This window comes from Rhinolophus ferrumequinum, chromosome 11, assembly GCF_004115265.2.
Source record: "Rhinolophus ferrumequinum isolate MPI-CBG mRhiFer1 chromosome 11, mRhiFer1_v1.p, whole genome shotgun sequence".
NCBI classification, from domain to species: domain Eukaryota; kingdom Metazoa; phylum Chordata; class Mammalia; order Chiroptera; family Rhinolophidae; genus Rhinolophus; species Rhinolophus ferrumequinum.
Genome location: NC_046294.1, coordinates 45,149,675 through 45,172,005, shown reverse-complemented (window position 1 = coordinate 45,172,005; position 22,331 = coordinate 45,149,675). Strand labels below are relative to the sequence as shown.

At 41.8% G+C, this 22,331-nt stretch overlaps 1 protein-coding gene across 1 annotated transcript; it reads right to left on the bottom strand.

Moving 5' to 3' along the window:
- Positions 1–13,451: 13,451 nt before the first annotated feature.
- MRPL17 (mitochondrial ribosomal protein L17) lies at positions 13,452–14,945 on the bottom strand. The gene is made up of 3 exons (XM_033121122.1): positions 14,716–14,945; positions 14,296–14,364; positions 13,452–13,918 (listed from the first exon to the last, which is right to left on the bottom strand). Exons 1-3 carry the CDS (start codon positions 14,887–14,889, stop codon positions 13,643–13,645), a joined length of 519 nt encoding a protein of 172 aa, XP_032977013.1. The 5' UTR covers positions 14,890–14,945; the 3' UTR covers positions 13,452–13,642.
- Positions 14,946–22,331: the final 7,386 nt, after the last annotated feature.

Genomic DNA, 22,331 nt, shown 5'->3' with positions numbered 1-22,331 from the left:
AAGTGTTGTGCAATGATTCAAGTGTCCAAAATTTTATAAACAATCATTGGGGCAGAGTTCTCATTTCCAAAACATTTTCAATCCAATAATTTGCCTTCTTCTTTAACTTTTTTTTTTTTTTGCATTTGTAATTTTAATAGATATATAGGTATGGACTGAAATATGGCCATACTGTATTTCCATACTTGTTGGTAAATGGTATTAAGTTATTATAAGTGATAGAATTAATCACATAAATTCTATTATAAACTCATTAATTCAACATAATTGTTCTAAGATGTCATGGAGACTGATAAATGGGCCTCCTGCCATAGTGACATCAAAGAAACATTTGTAGAATTTCTGCCAGTTCCATTCATATCACAATAGGAAGACAACTTTAGGAAGAGCTCTGCTTATTCTTATCCTTGATTATATAGTTGTTAGTACTTCTAAATACTTAAGTTTTTACTTTGATTTTATTTTTTATTTGTTTAAATAACAGTTTTATTGAGATACAATTTATATACCATAAAGTCCATCCTTTTAAAATATATAATTTACAGTGTTTTTTAGCATATTCAGAGTTGTGTATCCATCACCACAATCAAATTCCAGACTATTTTCTTTTAAAAAAATTCTAAAAGATTTTAATTAAAATATAGCTAACATACAATATTATATTAGTTTCAGGTATACATCATAGTTATTCAACAGTACCCACTTGGCACTATACAAAGTTCTTACTATATTATTGATTATATTCCATATGCTAAAGAAGTGATCACCATAATAAGTCCAGCAACCAACTGACACTGTACCACGCTATCACAATATTATTGACTATATTTCCTCTGCTGTATATTATATTCCCAAGACTTGTTTTATACCTGGAACTTTGGACTTCTTATTCCCCTTTATCTTTTCCCTCCCTTTAAAATTTTTCAATTACAGTTGACATTCTGTTATTTTATATTAATTTCAGGCATAGTGGTTAGACATTTATATAATTTATGAAGTGATCCCCCTGACTAGTACCCACCTGGCACTATACCATATTATTGATACCATATTATTGATACCATATGCCATATTATTATTATTTTAAGATTTTATTGAGCAAGGGGATCAGGACTTTATGGGGGAACAGTGTGTACTTCCAGGACTTTTTTCCAAGTCAAGTTGTTGTCCTTTCAGTCTTAGTTGTGGAGCGGGGCGCAGCTCAGCTCCAGGTACAGTTGCCATTGCTAGTTGCAGGGAGTCGAACCGGCAACCTTGTGGTTGAGAGCCCCGCGCTCCAACCAACTGAGCCATCTGGGAGCTCAGCGGAAGCTCAGCTCAAGGTGCTGTGTTCAATCTTAGTTGCAGGGGGCGGAGCCCACCATCGCTTGCGGGACTCCAGGAGTTGAACTGGCAACCTTGTGGTTGAGAGCCCACTGGCCCATGTAAGAATCAAACCGGCAGCCTTCGGAGTTAGGAGCACGGAGCTCCAACCACTAGGCTGGCCCCCATATGCCATATTATTGATTATATTCCCTATGCTTTACTTTACATCCCCAAGACTATTTTAAACTACCAATTTGTATTTCTTAATCTCTTCACCGTTTTCACCCTGGCCCCAAACCCCCTCCCATCTGGCAGCCATCAAGTTGTTCTCTGTATCTATGAGTTTGTTTCTGTTTCATTTATTTTGTTCTTTAGATTCCACTTATAAATGAAATCATATGACATTTGTTTTTTGCTGTCTGACTACACTCAGCACAATACCCTCTAGGTCCATCCATGTTGTCACAGATGGCAAGATTTCATTCTTTTTTTATGGCTGAGTAATATTCCATTGTATATACCAGGGGTGCCAAAAAAATGTATACATGTTTCAATTTTCCTTTCTTAAAATGTGTGCACATTTTTTTTTTTTTTTGGTACCCTCTGTATATACCACCTCTTCTTTATCTGTTCATCTATTCAGGGACACCCAGGTTGCTTCATATCTCGGCTATTGTAAATAGTGCTGCAATGAACATATGGATGAGCATGTCCCCTTGAAGTAGAGTTTTGGGTTTCTTCAGGTAAATACCCCAAAGTGGGATTCCTAGGTCCTTCTTTGCCTCTTGGTATGGTCTTTATTTTAAAGTCTATTTTTGTCTGGTATAAGTATTGCTACTCCAGCTTTATTGTTTGTTTGTTTTCATTTTAATGAAATACCTTTTCCCACCCCTCTACTTTCAATCTGTGTGTGTCTTTTGATCTGAAGTGAGTCTCTTGTAGGCAGCATATGTAATGGTCTAATTTTCTTATTCATTCAGACTCCTATCATTTGATGGGAGCATTTAATCCATTTACTTTGAAAGTAATTGTTGATAGGTATGTAGTCATTGCCATTTTATTATTCATATATTTTATCTTTTTTTAGTCATCTTAAAAAGTCCCTCTAAGATTCCTTATGATATTGATTTTGCGGTGATGAGCTCCTTTAGATTTTTTTTTTTTTTTTTTTTTTTGTCTGGGAAGCTCTTTATCTGTCTTTTGTTTCTAAATGGTGGCTTTACTGGGCAACTTTGGTTGTAGGTCCCTACCTTTCATCATTTTGAATATTTCCTGCCTGTTCCTTCTCATTTGCAAAGTTTCTGTTAAGAAATCAGCTGATAGTGGGCTGGCCCAGTGGCTCAGGCAGTTAGAGCTCCATGCTCCTAACTCCAAAGGCTGCCGGTTCGATTCCCACATACATGGGCCAGTGGGCTCTCAACCACAAAGTTGCCAGTTCAATCCCTTAAGTCCCGCAAGGGATGGTGGGCTCCGTCCCCTGTAACGAAGATTGAACACGGCACCTTGAGCTGAGCTGCCTCCCGGATGGCTCAGTTGGTTGGAGCACATTCTCTCAACCACAAGGTTGCCGGTTCGACTCCCACAAGGGATGGTGGGCTGCACCCCCTGCAACTAGCAACAGCAACTGGACCTGGGGCTGAGCTGTGCCCTCCACAACTAAGACTGAAAGGACAACAACTTGAAGCTGAATGGCACCCTCCACAACTAAGATTGAAAGGACAACAACTTGACTTGGAAAAAAAAGTCCTGGAAGTACACACTGTTCCCCAATAAAGTCCTGTTCCCCTTCCCCAATAAAATCTTAAAAAAAAAAAAAAAAAGAGAGAGAGAAATCAGCTGATAGTCTTATGGGAGCTCCCTTGTAGGTAATTAACTACTTTTCTCTAGTTGCTTTTGAGATTTTTGCTTTGTCTTTAACCTTTGGCATTTTAACTATGACGTGTCTTGGTGTTGGCCTCTTCAGGTTCATCTTGTTTGAGACTCTCTGTGCTTCCTGGGCTTATATGTCTATTTCCTTCACCAGGTTAGGGAAGTTTTCTGTCATTATTTCTTCATATAGGTTTTCAACTCCTAGCTGTCTCTCTTCTCCTTTGGTACTCCTATAACGTGAATGTTGGTATGCTTGATGTTGTCCCAGAGGCCCCTTAAATTCTCCTCATTATTTGGATTCTTTTTTCCATTTGCTGTTCTGATTGGGTGTTTCTATTATCTTGTCTTCTAAATTGCTGATTCAATCCTCTGTTTCATCTAATCTACTGTTGATTCCCCATTATTGTATTTGTTACTTCTGACTGGTTTATGTTTTCTATCTCCATTTTTTGTTTCCTATCTCTTTGTTGAAGTTATCCCTGAGATCATTGAACATCCTTATAATCAGTGTTTGGCACTCTGTGTCTGGTAGATTGTTTGTCTACATTTTGTTTAGTTCTTTTTCTGGAGCTTTGTTCTGTTCCTTTATTTGGGACATGTTTCTTTGTCTCCCCATTTTGGCTGCCTCCCTGTGTTTGTTTCTATGTATTAGATAGGGCTGCTGTGCATCCCAGTCTTAGTAGGGTGGTCTTATGTAGTTAGTAGATTTGCTTTGGGGCTCAGTGGAGCAACCTTCCTTGTCACCTGAGCTGTGCACTTCAAGTGTGTCCCTTGAGTGGGTTGTGTGTGTCCTCCTCTCGTTTGCTATTTGCACGTCAATGGCAGGGTTTGACCCTCAGGCTTATTTGTTGTTAGGACTGGCCTTGACTATAGTGGAGGAATTGTGGTGCAGGGGCTAACCTAACAAAGGAGGCTCTGCCTCAGCAGGGCTCTGGTGCCTGCCCAATCTGCCCCTTGGCTATGTTGTTCTTGGAGGCAGCTGGGTGATGCTCCAGTTCATTTTGCCGCTGGCCATTGGGGGCACCAGCCCCACAGCCACTAGGGAGGGAACCCACTGCAGGTCAAGTTCAGCCACAGCCAGTGCCCCACCCGGGGCCAGCCGGCAAGAGCCACAAAGAAATCTGTAGATGGCCATTGCCTGTTCCGTGCTTGAAAGTGCCTTGAGAGGCTAAGCTGTGAACCAAGGCCAGTTGCCTCTAGTGCCAGGTTTAGGGCTATTCATCCAAAGGTACAGGACATGCTCAAGCCAGATGCTGAAGGTCTGGGTTCCATGAATCATTTAGAGACCCTAAGAATGTCTGCAGCATGAGTCAAGGCAGGAGGTTTATATGAAAAAGCCACTGTAAGAGGTTTGGGTGTGACTGAAAGTTGGGTGAGGCATGGTCTCAGAATCACTAGGGCATGGCCAATGAAGAGTATTAGCCAGCTTGATGGAGACTCAGATATGGCGGCCACCTGCATCTGTGTGCAGGGAAGGGGAAAGGCTCAACAAAGAAACAATGAACTCTACCAGCTCCTCCATCCAGGAGAAAGCTGCCCCTTCAGCCCCCGTCCTCAAGCCAGACAACTCCATTCCCCACCATATGTCACTGCCACCTCTCCAGCTGCTGCCACAGCACTGGAGCTCAGATTCTGTTGGTGAGTAAGTCCACATGCAGTCCTTTTAAGAGGAGCACCTACGACTCCAGCTGCCCTCTGTCTCACTCAGTCACACTCTCTGCTGGTTTTTACACAGTCAGAAATTATGGGGACTTCTCTGTTTGGCACTGGAACCCTGGGCTGGGGAGGGGCTGGGACCCCTCGCCCCTCCAGAGGGACCTCCGCAGCAGAGATATCCCTCCATTTTAATGGTCACATGCAGGTGTAGGACTAGCCCATTCCGTGTCTCTGCCCCTCCTACCAGTCTTGAGGTGGCTTCTTCTGCATGTCCTTAGTTGTAGGGCTTCAGTTCCACAAGATTTTAGTTGATTCTCAATGATGGTTGTTTTGTAGTTTAGTTGTAGTTTTGATGTGGTTGTGAGAGAAGGTAAGCATGTACCTACTGCGCTGACTTGACTGGAAATTCTGATTTTTGTATAAAATTAACTTTTGGATATTGATCTTATATCCTATAACAGTTCTGAACTCATTTCTTAGTTTTAATAGTTTTTTGATGGATTCCTTAGGATTTTCTATGCACAAGATCATGTCATCTATGAATACAGTTATTTCTTCCCTTCCAATACAGCTGTCTTTTATTTCTTTTTCTTGTCTAATTGCCCTGGTGAAACCTCCAATACCATGTTGAACAGAAGTAACAAGAATGTACAGCTTGGTCCTGTACCTGATTTTAGAGAGAAAGCATACAGTCTTTCGAATATTAAGTATGATGCTAGCTGTGGGCTTTTTCATACATGCCCTTTATTATGATAAGAAATTGCCTTTATTCCTAGTTTTTTGAGTGTTTTTATGTTGAAAAGGTGTCAGATATTGTCAAATGATTTTTGTGTGTCTACTGAGATAATCATGTGCTTTTAAAATGCTATTGATATGCTATGGTATATTACATAATACTTGATTTAAGAATGATTAAATCAAGCCATATTCCTAGGATAAATCCACTTGGTCACAGTGTATAATTCTTTTTCTATATTGTTGGATACAATTTGCTAGTATTTTGTTGAGGAATTTTCCATCTACATGCAAAATAATATAAGGGATTGATCTGTATTTTTCTTTATTTGTGATGTCTTTTCCTGGTTTTAGTATCAGAGCAAGACTGGCCTCATAGAATGAGTTAGAAAGTGCTATTTTTAACTCATAGATTTGTTTATCAGCTACATTAAATGAGTATTATCTATTTGTTTTAGGTCTCTGAATCCTAAGTATCTGAAATGAGTATCACATACAAAAGTGACATTCAACAGAGTTTGATTGAAATCTCAGTCACAGTACACAACTGTCTCATAAATAGACTTTGGTAAAACTAATAAAACTAAATTGAAACTTAAAAACTAATTTAAACTTAAAAAAGAAGAGAATCCACAAAGCTATTAAACTTTTCATGAAACAAAATTTCTATAAATTTTATAAATAATGTTAATAGAAAAAAATTTTGGTGAATTGATAATTTCACTAAGTTGGATTTTGGTATTTAAAAGCAAATGTTTTTAAAGTTGATAAAATTGGAAATTTTGGTGAAGTGACCTTTAGGTAGCTATGTCATTGAGTGAACTGTCTTTGGTAAAGATTTTCAACTAATTGCCTAGTTTCTGGATGGGGGTAGATAATTGAGAAGACTATGCCTCCAGTCCCCCCCCCCCCCCCGTCCCACCATCTTTTTTTTTGAGAAGTAGGAGGTGAGGTTAATTGCTTATAGTAAGAAATAGTGATTTAAAGAGTTTAAGAAAAGTGGAGAAAGTTTGCAGGAATCAAAGAGATAGGATTAAACAATCTAGGCTAACTGAGTTGTGTTTATGGCCCAGCTCTGTTGATTCCAATTCCAATGGTTGTGTGATATTATTTTGTTCATTGGAGCTCAGTGAAGAGGGCACAGGAGTAGAGAAATTTGGTGATTAGTAAGTGGGTGGGAGAGGAAGACATAGGGTTGATAGGGGTTGCCATGAGAATGGATGAAGTATTGGATCATGACATCTAGGCCTGTTGAAAAGGAGGCAGAGCCTGATACACACAGGGAGAAAAGAGAATTCAAAGGACTGGAGTTAGAAGAGGTTGAAAGTTTGATATATGTGCAAGGAGATGAGAGAGCCACAGGTAAGAAAGTGAGTTTAGAATGAGATTCTGGAAGGTAAAATTTCAGAGATAAAGCAGATCTGGTCATGAAAGGGTCAAACGCCTAATAAACAGTGAATTGGACAGATGGGTTTCAGGAGGAGAGAACAAGACTCTGGGGCCAGAGTCTTGAATGGGGCATTCACATAGATAGGGTAAGCACATACATGGGATGGTAGCAGGTCTTGGGATGAACAAGACTCTGGGCCTGACTTCACTAAATATGTGAGTGATCAGATGCTGTCTTTCCCCACCTCCATCCCCAATCAGCCCAGCATGAATCACCCAGGCTGTTATAAAAAAGGGGGTAGCTGGTTCTCAGAGTTTGTAGAACTCCTCCAGAGAGTTCTTTGGCTTTCCAGTACTTGCTTCTATCTCTGCTAGCTCCATGTTGACTTCTCAGTTGTGTTTTGACTTAATGATATTCTGTGTGTCGCTCTAGCCCATGCTTTTAGGTCTCTTATTGAATTTAATGATTCATTGTGTGACTAGCTCTGGGCTATGTTTTCTCCTCAAAGGCAGACAGGCAAACTTACCAACTTACTTTCTGTGTGTTGGGCCAGCTGGTGGTCTACGCCTTAGCAGCTAAGGCCAAGACCATCAGGAGGAGGTGGTACAACCAATGCCAAATCCTAAAAGAGAAGGGGTTTTAAAAGTGGAGGAGCCATAGAAACCACAATGGTGAATGAGAAAGGTCTCCTCACTCCCCCTTTTCCCTCAACACATGATTTTGGACTTTTCCCTCAACCTATACATACCCTTAAGTGCCGGTCTCCATGACTAAGGACTGGCAAAAGTATTCATTATAAAAGTGTCTTAATTTGTTTGGGCTGCTATAAGAAAATACCACAGACTAGGTAGGTGAAAAACAACAAAAATTTATTTCTCATGGTTCTGGAGCCTGGGAAGTCCAAGATCAAGGTGCCCACATGGTCGAGTTCTGCTGAGGGCCCTCTTCCTGGTTCATAGCTGGTGGCTTTTTGTTGTGTCCTCAAATGGTGGATGGGGCAAGGGACCTCTGTAGGGTCTCTTTTATAGGAACACTAATCCTGATCATGAGGACTTCTCCGAAAGGCCCCACCTCCTAACACCATCACATTGAGCATTAGGATTTCAACGTATGAATTTGGTGGGACACCAACATTCACACCATAGCAAAAATGAATACTGATCTTCAAAATTCACTTTTTAAATCTGCTTTCCTCTCAAGGTGCTGCTATCACTGGCCTGTCTTCCCTTTTCATAGTCATCTGACTTCTCATCTAATCCAATTGCCTCCATTGCCGTGTGTGTGTGTGTGTGACTCTCATATCTGTATTGCTAGCTTACATACATCCTCTGAGCTTACAAGACTGTTTACATACATCTCCTGTTCACGAGATAGTGCCTTAACATGAATAGTTTGTTTTTAACAAAGTTCATCACAGTAATCTCAGATATGCTTCTCCTCTGCTATTCTGTTACTGGAATGGCTCTATGAATGGAATTACCCCACCCAACTGCCCAAGTAGAAACGTGGCATCATCCTTGACTTTTAACTTCTTTTACTTCATATAATCACACGATGTCCAGTGTATTCTATCTCCTCTATAGCTGTCTGATCTGTCAGCTTCAATCTCCCCTGCCTCTGGCCTAGTCTGGTCTTCTTTCTGAAATGCAAATCTGATCTTTTTCTCGTCATTTAAAAATCCTTCAGTGGCTTCCCCTGGTCTTCAGGATAAACTCCAAGCACTTTATCATGTCTTACAGGGCCCTCTGTAACCTGATTTTGCCTGACTTTCCTGCGTCATTTCCTCCACTTCTTCCTCAAATGGTAAACCTCAGCTGTACCAAATTACTTACTTGGAATTTCTGAAACACCACATACTGTTTCATAATTCAGTGCACTCATACCTGTAGCTCTTGCTGCCTGGAATGGCCTCACATCCGACCTCTCCCCTATGCATGATGAATACCCACTCATTCCACAAGGTTGAGCCCTAGCATTGTTTCCTCTGAAGTTCTTCATTGAGCTCTTTTCTTGGTACTCCAGTAAGCCTGAGTGCACCACTTTCATACTTCCTGTCTTATTATGTTGCATATATTTGTTTACGGTCTGTCCCTCCTTTTGGCTTGTGGGACCTTGAAAAGTCATCCCTGTATTCTCTATACTAGCACAATGCTTTGAGTGGAGGAATATGCTTGCTGAATATATTTGATAATTATTTTTTGAGTGCTTCCTATGCACAAGGAGGACACTGCAGAACGTACTGTGATGAATTTTGCATGTTCTTTCCCTTTAGAAGGCAATTCCTCAGACTCCTTCAGATTCTGTATCCTGTCTGTCCCCTACTATGTGACCTCAGCCTCTTTTTCCTCTACATATACACTCTGAGTTACCCATCCATTTCCTTAGCTTTAATTGCTGACAACTCCCAAATCTGTTCTCCCAGCGAAGAACTTTCTCAAACTCCAGATGCTCCCAGGCATCTCAAACTGAGCTCATACAAAACTGAACTATTTTATCTTTCTTTTATCCTTCTGGGATGAAAAGAAAGTTGTAGGAAAGTTTCTGAAACAATTTTAAGGAAAAGCAGTTACAAATTAAGTCAGGACGATGACGTTCAGTTTTCCGTGACATCCTGAGGTTCAGCTTTTGTATTTTTATTGTCTTGAAGTGAAGAGCAGTGAAGCTTTAATGCTGTGCTTCCCATGCAGGGCCACATGGCAGTCAGTGTGCCACGGGATATGTGAAGCCACCGTGCACACAAGGCTCAGCTTCCTAGAGCATCAGTTTTTTTTTTTTTTTTTAATTTATTGGGGTGACAATTGTTAGTAAAATTACATAGATTTCAGGTGTACAATTCTGTTACATCATCTATAAATCCCATGTGTGTTCACCACCGAGTCAGTTCTCCTTCCATCACCATATATTTGATCCTAGAGCATCAGTTTTGATAGAAGTTTGTGTGTGTGAGTTTAAAGTACAATATTTAAATTATAATAAACATACATTGAGAAACATAATGCAAAACATCAGAAGTTTAAACTCCTTTCCTCAAAATATAGACACACAGGCAATTTCTATTATTAGGGAATCTCAAGCCTAACTACCAAATTCATGTTCCAGACTCAAAGACATGAATTACAATATGCCCAAGTATTTAAGGACATGAAGAGGAAAACCTTAAGGGTAACAGACATTATCCAGTAGTGGACAATGGGAAACCAGCATTACAGGAAGTTCTTTTTCAGATGAAGTAAGAGGAAACTGGGGAAGGGAGGAGTTTGTTTTAAATGCCAAGCTAGGCTAAGAACTTTACACATTGTGTTGATTCAGTCCTTAGACATTTTCAGAAGATGCCTATTTTGTCCCATGTTCTCTACGGGGTGTCACGAGTGAATTAGATATATCCCCTAACCTCAAGGAGTTCACTATCTAGGGAAGGGTACCAAGCAATGTAATTGTGCCTTTACTGCAATGAAGGATGTATAGTGTGAAATTGGACCACTGGCAAAGTGCCTAGCTTTGCTTGGGAATTCAGTGAATACTTCACAAAAGACACATCATTTCAGCTTTTGGCTAAGTCTTGGAAAATGGATTGGTATTTTTTGTAAGTTAGTGAGAAAGATCTCCGGAAATTGAAATTTGAATGTGTGGGAAATAAATTAGATCCATGCTTACATTTTTGACAGTCATTATGAGCACTTTATTGCCTGGAGAGGAAGAAGCCCATGTCTTTTTGTAGCAATTAACAGAAAACCCAGGCTCACATGGGAATAACCACTAAATATTACTATGTAGTTCCTTTTAATTGTTCTGACCTTTTAGTTGTTCTGAGCTGCTATTCGGTGTCACCTTCAGCCTAAAGACAGTTCCCCATGGCACTCAGAATAACATGCTAAGTTACTCTTCTTGTTCAGCAGAGTAGAGCCTGGATTCTCACTGCCTCAATTAAATTAGTTTAGGCCTATCCATCGCTGAACCATCAACATCAATTGCAAGGGGATGGAAATACTAACACCTTTAATCTGGGATGGATGTGTGCGAACCAATCCACTGCAGGGAACTGTAATACAATGTGATAAATTCAGTGGATTATGGAAACATTGCAGTAGTCCCACATTCACAAAGTAATAAATTTAGGTGTGTGGATGGTCAGAGGAGCCAACCAGGAGATGCCAAAAGTTTGTGTACAAGTTAGGTAGGCAAAAGGGGGAGTAGGGCTTTCTCGGTGTTAAGAGGCTGCATCAACAAAAGGTGATAAAAGGGCTGTGAATAGGGAAACAGTCAAAATAAGGACTTCCATGCTTCTGGAGCATAAAATTAGAAGCAAGGGAAGGTGCTGGAGTACTGAGAGAATGCGTAGTCATTAAGGGGGGTCATAGTAAGGAATCTGGACTTCTTTCAGGAGATCATCAAGCAGAGAATTTAGACGTCAGGTATCTATCACTCTGGCTATAGTGTGGAAGGAGGCAAGTTAGGAAGCTGTTGCAGTAATCCTGGATAGAGATGTCTTGAATTTCACACGAGGGAGAGAGGTGATTGCAGATTTCAGAAACTTAATGGGAATAAACTCAACATGACTTGACTGAAAATGAGTCCCTGGCTTTTGTAGTTGTGTCTCCTGTGGATATTGGGCTTATACTGTGTCACTGAACTGTTGAGGCTAGAGTTCACTTGTTATTTTTTGAAGGGAGTGGGCGTAACTGTCAACCTTACAGTAAAGAACTGGATCTCAAGGTAGAAAAGCTCTGAAAGTAGTGAGGGAATTCCAGTGCATCTAGGCCCTTCTCTTAGGGGTTTGCAATTTGTTAACGAGGTGCCTAGATGGCCTTGAGGCATATTCCAACAACTTTGGGAAAAGTTATCATTTACAGGCCAGATTAGGAAAACCGATAGTGGTATTTCCCATGTTATCCCTGAGCCTTGTTAGTTCTAGGATTCATATATTCTTACTTGGGCCACATTATTAAAGGGGGTGCCAAAATATTAATATTTCTTGAGGCCCCTGTGGCATTGGGAGTGGGCCATTAGATTGTGAGCTCCTTGAAGGGAGACGTTTCTTTTCATCTATGTCCCTACTCTCTCTCCCAGGGCTTCAACATACGGCAAACACTTTGATAAAGATTATATCCCTAAGTGCTTAAATCATGCTGGGTGCTAGCAGATGCTTAATAAGCATTCAGGGAACTGCTGAAAGCTCCAAAGAGGGGTATATTCCTGGGGCCAGGAGGAAAAGCTATGAGAGTCAGCCATAACCCACCTATTACCAATACTTAAAGATACGGTTTTAAGTTTAAGAAAAGTGTTTCAAGTTATTTAGCTGAGGTGAATGTTCATGTAAAGACAGATAGGGGATACAGTTTTTGGGGGAGAAGCATTCAGAGTTTTAGGTTTATTCAATAAATGCTTTAATGTCTACAATGTCACTAGGAATGTAATGTCAGAAAGAGCTTTCTGGTAACAGTGTCACAAATTGGAGCAGGGGGAGAGATGGAGAACTCTGTTGGGAGTAGATGAGTGTCAGACTAGAGCAGCTGCAGTGAAATCGTACCAGAATACCTGTCGCTGGAGCTGGTATCATTCTGCTAGACCAGTGACCTCTCCACCTTCACCCTTATTCTCAGACAATGGATGGGTTTCACCCTTATCATTTCAGACAATACAATCTGAAGGTCCAGCCTAAGACAAAATCTCTTCTTCCCACTGTATCAGGGATATGGGAATTGTCAGGCCGTGCTATCAAATGTTTTGGCTGGGATGACAGCACCAAGTCTTCACACGACTACCACCCTAGTCAAGCCTGAGTGTCGAGGGATGGGCAGCCTGGCTGGGCCTGGTTTGGCTTCCTACTTCTCATATCCTTTGGCCATTCTGGTCAGATTTCCCTGTTCTGAGTTCCCAGAGTCCCAGAGTTGACAATAAAAAATTTCCAGGAAATTCCCAGGTTTAACTTCCTAATTCTCCTCCAACTTCAACCCTCTCCTTCACTCTTCTCCCCACCCCAACTCCCACTCCAAGAGGAAGGAGCTTATTCTGGAGTCTAACATCCCCTGCTGAATGCCTCTACTCTCTACTCCCTTGGCCAGGACGGTAGTACATCTGAGTTCCCAGTTCCTCTCCTCTGAGGCCCATTCAGGGCTGGAGGAGACGACATGAGGGTAATATGTCATCCTGCTTAGAAACAGAATGGTTGTCGAGTTCCTTGAAGGTGCTTAGGGTACCAGGTTATTATGGAAGGTTCACTTCTAGATGTTCACTCTCCAACTCCTGTCAGGAAGTAATGTTTCTCTAAGAAATCCCAGGGGCTCAGTGTCTATGCTAGATGTCAAAACTTTGGGGACCATTTTGGAATTACAGGATTCATACCCATATAAACTGGCATTAAGAAAAACAAAACTGATTAACCAAACAAAATCCAGATATAAGAGTCAGAAACATACGCTGTGAATTTACCCCATGGGGACTGATCATTTGGATAGTTCTTATTCTCAGAAATTACAAAGGGAGAAAAAAAAATCAGTTTCCATATATTCATACAAGGAATTTTATATATTGTGCAAAGAGAGGTTTATCTGGCTCCCCAGAAGGTTCTGGGCTCCATTAAGGCTGTCCGTTTCACAACTCGAGCTCTAGTTCTTCTTAGTGATTAAAAGAGCTCCAAAGGCCTATGATCCTGGGCACTGATGAGGGCCACACACCCTTTGGCTCCAGTTAAATCCCTGCTGTTTGAGCCGTGAGGGAGTTGCGGATGCTTGCTTCCTGGTCCTGCCGCAGCCCCTGAAGTAGCTGGTTTAGGAGTGTAAGGTTGCTGTCTCTGCGAGGCAGGGGCAGAGGTGGGAGGCAGTTCCCTTTATACTCGATCACTGCCATCTTGGCCCGATCCTGCTTATTCCGATTTGGGATCTGCAGCATTCTCGTGTAGCCCCCATTTTGACCTTGGTACCGAGGGGCCAGTACTTGAAACAGCTTTGGGATCAAGTCTTTCTCCTAGAAAAGGAGAATTATCCAGGAGAGAGCAGAGTCAGGCACCAATGCAGAGACACTTAGCTTTCAGCACTCCCAAAAGTTGCGTCCACACACACACACACACACACACACACACACACACACAACCCTCCCCCACCCTCTAGTGTGGTAGAGTCAAAGTAACAGTTAGTTTGGTGGGGTCAGTTGCAGGCAGATGTGCAGATTCATATTCACATCAAATCCAAGCAATTTAGGACACTCGTTTCTAATTTAGTTCACAACATTTGTCTATAAGTGAGTTCCTTGGCGTAATTCTGCCCAGTCACCCTTTCTCTAACAACTCCCTCCCACCCAGGGAGCAAATGATGAACTGTGGGTGGCAGTTAGTATGCACTCACTGTGAGCCAGAAGTCGGCCATGCGCATGGCTCTTTCGTTGGTGTCTCCCAGCTTCCCATAGTCGATGAGCTGTGAGGATTATCATAACATCACTGATCCAATCCGAGCAAGAAACGAGGCGCCAATCTTCCTCCTCTAATGCTGGACTGCAAGCCATTGAACCCACTAGCAAAGCTTCGCTCTAATTCAGGGCACCCCTAATCCCGCAGCCCTAAACAGTCTCCCATTTGAAAGGCCGGAGGAGTGGGCTCTGGGTAGTGAGGGATTCAGACTTCAGAAAGGGCGTCCCGGGGCGGTCCCACTCCTTCTCCAAGTCCAGCCGGACCCCGCCCCCTCAGCCAGACCCGGGCTGCGACCAGAGCGTCACGCCCCTCACCCACTTTGCGCCTCTCACCTACTTTGCGTGACCCCTCCCCTCACCTTCTCAGCGTAACCCCTCATCTCGTCCACGCGCGCCCATGACGCCTCTATGCGTTCGTGTCGCACTAGTCCCGTAAGCAAGTTCCGCAACAAGTGGATGCGCGACTCAGGACCAAGGCCCAGGCGGCGGAATACGCGGCCATGGGAGATGGCGGCGGCGAGTGACAGCCGCATGTTACCTGCTTCTCCCCGCCCCCGTGAGGCCGGAACTGGAAACTCGAGGGGAGACTGCGCGGAGAGGCGGATTTGAGAGGACGCATGCGCTGTACCTAAATGCGTGGTGGACGTGTTTGCGCATGAGCATCACAGCCTGCCTCGTTGGCAACCGCGAGGAGGGCGGAGAACGGGTGTTGACCTGTTCAGAGGAGGCGCGCTGGGCGGGCTTCACGCACCCGGAGCGCTGCCAGTCGGGCCAGGGAACCAGGCGCCACCTAGTGTGGGATGAATCGGCAGTCGGGGTTCTGTTGAGTCGCGTCTGTCGTCTGGTGTCCTGTAGGGCGATGGGAAGCTTCGCTGCGGAGCCTGATGGGAAAGTGAATATCTGAGGAAAAAGGCGCCTGGAGGGGTCGCGCTCCTGTAGCCTGGCGGCTTCGCCCCGCCTTGAGCTGTGGAGTGCCGGCGGGTCTGACAAAAGTAGAGTGCGTCGTTTTGACAAAATTATTGTCAGTAATCATGGTGAAATGAAATGAATAACCACGATGTTCAGAAAACAAACGCAGATAGTGAAATATTTGTTGCGGTAAGTACGTATAATCAGAGAGAGAAAACATACCTACGCATTTATGTGTTAAAGTAACATAAAATAACATTGTAGTTTCAGTTTTGGAGCCTTGCAAATTTGCAAAGAATTTGTCAAAATTCTTCCTTGTAGGTTGAATTGTGGTTTACCCCCCTCCGAAGGATATGTTGAGCCCTAACCCCACCCCACCTCCTCCACCTCACTTCCATCAGTACCTCAGAATATGGCCTCATTTGGAAATAGGGTCATTGCAGACACACTTAGTTAAGATGAGGTCATACTGGAGTAGAGTGGGCATTTAATTCAAATGACTGGTGTCCTTATAAAAAGAACTCAAGTGGAGAGACAGACACTCAGAGTGAAGACAACCATGTGAAGACAGACACACAGGGAGAACGCCATGTGATCAAGAAGACAGAGATGAAGTCGCAGTTGCAAGCCAAGGATCATCAAGAATTTCTGGCAAACACTAGAAGCTAAGAGAAGGGCAAGGAACTGATTCTTCATTAGATCTTTCAAAGAATGTATGAGCCAGCTGGCACATTGGAACTATGAGACAATAAATTTCTTTTAAGCTGCGCAGTTTGTGGCACTTTGTCACAGAAGCACTAAGAAAATAATACGCTCGTCTTCATGTTCAGTAGATAGGATACTTAGATTGGTCCCCCAGTCATCACTGATAGGTGATCAAAATTAACAAATTTCAAAATTAACGAATTTTGAAAAGCTTCTCTCATTTGAAGCAATACATAACAATAGTTAGGAAAAGTCTTAAACATGGATATGTTGACAGAGATTTATACAAATCACACTTCACAATAAATTCCAGAAATTATACTACCATGTCTTGTTTCCTTGGGATCAATTCTTGCAGCTTGCAGTGATTGCCACAATTGTAAATTCATCATAAATTTATATTGGTAAAACTTGTGAAGATCTTCTGCAAAAGTTGGAGACAATGAACATTGACACTGATGTGACTTGATCCATTGCTTTAGAACGAATGCCCTCTTGGTGAAAATGTACAGCATCAACCATTGTCTTTTTTCCCACCCTCCCTCCCTTCCTTCCTTGCCATGTAAGACCATCATCTCTGGTCTTCTGGTAGTATTCAAAATTTGACTTTTTGTTTATGTCAATTTTTTTACATTTTGTTGCATATTTAATTATTTTCTCTAGAATTTCTGTGGGCTGGTGTTCAAGGTACAATTTTAAACCTTATTGTTTTACTGAATGTTGGTGAAGGCTTATTTTGGCCCTTTGCAAAGATTTTTGTGTCTGATTTACCTCATCTGAAACTTTACCTCAGTAGAAAAAGATAAACCGGAAAAGAAAAGTCTAATACACCTAAGATCGTTTATTTTAAATTTACTACTTTAAAAGCAGGGCTATGTTCTACCGCAAGGGTTGGAGTCACAAAAATGCACTTGAAGTGAACTTGAAAGATCATAAATTCTTATTAATAATTTAATTATTTAATTGATAATTCTTCAAATTAACTCCCATGTAGCATACAATATTTTTTAGTGGATTAGTGTTAAAAAGTGGTAATTTTTACCAATTCTTTGGAACTTAGACAAAGAAAAGATTTTTATTTATTTTATTTTTTTTATTGGGGAAGGGGAACAGGACATAATTGGGGAACAGTGTATATACTTCCAGGCCTTTTTTTTTCCCAAGTCAAGTTGTCCTTTCAATCTTAGTTGTGGAGGGTGCCATTCAGCTTGAAGTTGTTGTCCTTTCAGTCTTAGTTGTGGAGGGTGCAGCTCAGCTCCAGGTCCAGTTGCCGTTTCTAGTTGCTGGGGGCACAGTCCACCATCCCTTGCGGGATTGAACTGGCAACCTTGTGGTTGAGAGCTCACTGGCCCATGTGGCCTTCGGAGTTAGGAGCATGGAGCTCTAACCGCCTGAGCCACTGGGCCGGCCCCCAAAGAAAAGATTTTTGTGTGAGGATTATTGTATCACTAACACTGTTAGCATTGTTATACAAGGTGATAAAAATCAGATTGACTTAGTTTTATTATGATTTTTAAATTCTACACAGATGATTCACCTCCTTGTGTTTGCATCGAGGCAGAATCGTTCCCAACCCTTGGTTCCCAGTGGCTCTAAGTGTCTAGCTGAGCCCCCAAGGAAAGTGCTCAGATGGATCTAAGTATTCTGGGTGAGCCAAGACTTGGAGTCCAGGTTAAGCCTCTGAGGAGGTATTGGTAGTGAGTATAATTATACAGTAAGTGTGGCAGAGGTGAGGAAAGTGATCCCAAGCAATGTCTGGGAGGCAGCTGAAGACCAAAGATCCTAGCCTGTAGAAAAATGTTAAACATGAAATTTCATAGCTCCTGCTGGGAGAAGGGAGTTGAACCTACCCACAGTACTACAGAGAACCCTTGTGTGTTGTGATACGATAAACCATCCTACATCCTGGTTCCTGACACAGAGCACAGAAAACCCTTGGAATATCCTCAGTGATAGGGATATAGCGGCATTTTTTGTTTTTCATAGAAAGTCCATTGCAACCATACCTAAGTTATGGTAATGAGGTGACTTTTAGAGGATGCGGCATGGTTACCAGAGGAATTAATCATGTGATTAGAGTGGTCAGAGGGTGGAGATTTCAGCACTCCCCCTACCCCAGCGCCACGGGAGATATCAGAGATGACATAAGCACCAATGTCCAATGATTTAATCAATCATGCTACCATTAAAAATCCTATACAACAGGGTTTGGAGAGTTTCTGGGTTGATGAACACATTGAGGTACTGGGAGGTTTAGCATGCCCAGGGAGGGCACAGATACTCTGCATCTCTGCCCACATACCTTGCTCTGTACATCTCTCCCATTTAGCTGTTCCTGAGTTACATCCTTAATATAAATCTGTAATAGTAAGTAAAGCACTTTCCTGCAGTTCAAGTAAATTATCAAACTTGAGGAGTGGATCTTGGAAACCCCCAATTTATAGCGAGTTGGTTAGAGGTACATGTGACAACCTGGACCTTGCAATTGGTGTTTGAAGTGGGGGTGTGAGCCCTTTACCTATGGTTCTGCAATATCTCCAGGTAGTTAGTGTTAGAATCGAACTGTAGGACACCCAGTTGTTGTCCTCAGAGCATTGGAGCATTGCGTGGTGTGGAAAACCTACATATTTGGTGTCAGAAGGGTTGTAAGTCGAGAAACAAGCTTTTTCCTTTACCCTGAATAACTACATCTTATTCTGCTGAAGCCTCCATGAAGCAATGTCCTGGGAACCAGTACAGGAAGCTCAGCAAATGTTCCGTCAAGGATTTAGTGGTGAGCATGGGAAGCATTTGCCAATTGGACCTCAAGCCAGCTTTTGGCTCTATGCCTAGAATCATAAAGGTTTCAAAGTATAGGGACAGGCTCTTTCTTGATATTTTTTTTACTCTCTGGTCAGGATCTTAAAACCTCTGTGGATCCAATGTTCTGAGAAGGACTTGACAGAGACAGAGCCTGTATCTGGTATCAGATGGAATTGTGATCGTATTAGGCTCAGTTCAAATCAGTTTTCCACAATTAGAATTACTAGAATATTGAAGATGACAATAAATCAAACATATCCCAAATGGAATCAAGGAACCTTGTAAACAGTTGAGTTTAGGAGAATAAGTTCTGATCTATATGCAACTGAAATTGAGGTGGTCCAGGGCTGTAGAGGGACATGGAGTTTGGATAGAAATCAGCATAACCCTCTATGGTGATGTTTTCCTCTGGAAATGATGACTAGCTATTTCCAACTTGGCCTTCTCTCTTCATGTGGTTTTCTTTCCCCTTCCTGCTTCATTTCCTTGTATTATTAGTGAGATAACCGCCTGCTGAGGAGATTAAAAGGTCCTTCAAGGTCAGAGGACTCTGACTTGTGGATCCCATCTCCTCTCCCTCTGCTTCACCTCCATGCTAGTGCTGTGCTTTATTTTTTTCCTAATGTCTGTCTTTCAATACAAATTTGTAAAAAAGAGAAATTAGATTTCTTTTTTGTCTATATCACTGATGATTTCATCTTTACTTAGAACCACTGTTTAAGCTCTGCTTTGGGAAAAAAGGCAAGGAAACAAACTTTCCCCTAGAGCCTTCAAGAGGAATGCAACCTTGAGAATAATTTGTGTCAAACCCCATAAGACCCAGTTTGGACTTTATATCTGCAGCAGTGTAAGGTAATTAATGTATGGTTTTAAACCACCAAGTCTGTGATAATTTTGCAATAGCAGTAGGAAACTAACAGTGGATTACACATCATACCTTTCAGAGTATATAATAAGTATATAATAAGAGCACATAATAAGTGCTCTGCGAATATGTACTGAATGAATCTCAAGCTTCCAAAATTTCTGATTCTTAGTTATGAAAAAGGGATTTTAGAAATAAATAAGGATGTTTCTGCGCGAATTCTAGACCAGTAGTAGGCTGTATATGTGACCGTGTTGGTATCTTCCAGTTTCTCTCCCTTTGCTCTTCAAACTTCCTGAAACTTTCCCAGCTGAAAGGTCTGGAGGTGAAGTGAAAAGAGCACAGCCTTTGTTGTCATCAGGCTGCAACAAAATTGGAAAGATGAGGATGTAGATGAAGGTGGCATCCTTTGTCCGTAACAAGAGTTTTCCTTAGCACATGAGAGGTATTCAGTTATCAAGAGGGAGATTAGAATTCTTTATAAAAGAAATGTAGACAGAAATAAGGCACTTATTATTTTGCAGAGGAGACGCTTCTGCAGTATCATTCCAGGCATGAGAAATGCCAGCTCTCACTGTGAAGGGATGGGCTTCCTCTGTAAACTGAGGTTCCAGGAGGGCCTGCAGAGCTGAAATTCTTGAGGGTATCCACTGAGATATCCAAGTCTTTGTTCCATGTCTAAGCTAATGGAAGCAGAAATAAAAGCAAATTGAATTACTATCGAGCTTGAGAGAAAGAAGACGGAAACTCAGGGAAGTGGTCAGACTAGTTAGTCAATAGAAGACCCATGAAATTTTCTAAGAGAGATCAAACAGCTTGCTCTAAATGGCATTCTTTAAATGTGTTTTTTGCAGACTCTATGAATCTGTTTCTTTTTAGAAGAGTCCTACTTCTGGAATAGCAGTGTGAGGAGCTTTATGGACCCATTCCTTAGTGAAATAGAGTAACTGGTGAAAGTGATTTAAAAAGCCAACCCATTAACGTTCCTGGAAATTATCCTAAGACCGTACAACAAAGTAAAGAACATTTAGTCAGGAAACTGTATTAAAACTCAGTAAGAACAGTGAAAGAATCTATGGCATGGGCCAGGACAGCTCCTTTCCTCCATTCTGAGCAGGTGTGGTCAAGAAGATGGGGCTTCCTAAGCTCCCAGTCAAGAGATAGGGAATCTGAAGAGATAGGGTCAGGCAGCCAGCATTTCTCACCCCCTCCAACACTGAGTTGCAGAGGCTAAATTTTGGGAGAGTGATACAGAGCAGTTGGGGCTCCCTTCTTCTTCCCATCCCTACTCATAGGTGCGTAAGTCCTACCACAGGGATGGTCAGCTGAAAATGCTGGGACTTCCATTGTCCTTGTGTCAGCTCATCTGTGAGCAGAGCTTCCGCGCTGGGAAAGGGAAGCCAAAGAACTAGAGACACTGTCCTCACCCAGTGGCCTGGATCACTGGCTCTGAAATTGTTCCCAGAGCAAAAGGTAGTTCATAAGAACAGAGAGCCCTGAGTCGAGTGTCCTACCTAATGGAACTGGGCAGGACTTGAAACAGAGTGTGGGGAAGTTCAAGACTAAGGTGTTCTTGAAAATAAAAAATGGAGATTCTGGTGGTAAGCAGTTAACAGGAAGCTGATAACACCATGGTAGCAAAACAATGAATTGAAACAATGGATTTCCTTCTAACTATAATGAAGAAGTCTGTCAATAGAGCAGGTTTTGGGTGAGAGGATATTTAGAATCCAGTTTTGAGTTTATTAAGCTTGAGATGTCTTTAAGACATCCAACTGGAGGTGTTAAGTAGGCAGGTGTTTGATGTTTGGGGTGAGGTGTGTGTGAGATACATGTATTAGGAGGCATGAATATGTAGGTGGTATTTAATGCCACTGGGACTGGGGATACCTTAAGAGAGAGAGTCTAGATTGAAAGAAGACCAAAGATGGAGTGTGCTAGCACTGAGAGTTCTAATAGAACAGGAAGATCCAGTAAAGCAGAGTGATGTAGGAGGAAAAGCAAGAGTGCAATGTCCTCAAATCCAAGTGAATAAAGTATTTCATGGAGGAAAAAAGTGATAAAATGATGCTGGTATAGCAAGTAAGATGACTGAGAATAAAATATTGGATTTAGCAAAATAGACGCCATTGGTGACCTGCATTTAGTTAATGTTATCTGCATTAACTGTTTGAAATATCAGAACCGTCTTTGATATTCATTGTGTTCCTTCTAAATGTCACCACTTCCACCTCCAATATCTAGTAAGTTTGTCCTGTCAATTGTATTTAACATCCAGTATTCATCATCTACACTGGGGTAAATACCATTCTATATGCTGAGCATATGGAGATGAAAAAGACTTGGATCCTCTTCTTCACGACCTTACAATTGAAGATGGGGTTCAGGCATAACTATATTTCAATATAATAGCAATAATAATAATAATAATAATAATAATAATAATAATGTTAATAATTACTAGTGTTTCTTCTATTAACATGATTTTTTCTGCTCTTGCTGCTGCTACTATTACTACCACCACCCAACGTTATTGGAACACGTACTCTGTGCCAGGCATATTATCTCAAGTTGTCCTTACAGATCTATGAGGTGGCACCGTTTTTTAGAGGTAAAAAGTGAAGCAGAGACAGGTTGAGTAACTCACCCAAGGACATACATCTAGTAAATGGTGGACACTTTATGCAAAACCAA

Coding starts and splice junctions, on each gene's coding strand:
- MRPL17 (XM_033121122.1), bottom strand. CDS start 14,889: ATGCGGCTGTCACTCGCCGCCGCCATCTCCCATGGCCGCGTATTCCGC. Junction 14,365..14,715: donor TGAGGGGTTACGCTGAGAAG/GTGAGGGGAGGG, acceptor TAATCCTCACAG/CTCATCGACTATGGGAAGCT. Junction 13,919..14,295: donor TGGCCGACTTCTGGCTCACA/GTGAGTGCATAC, acceptor CTCCTTTTCTAG/GAGAAAGACTTGATCCCAAA.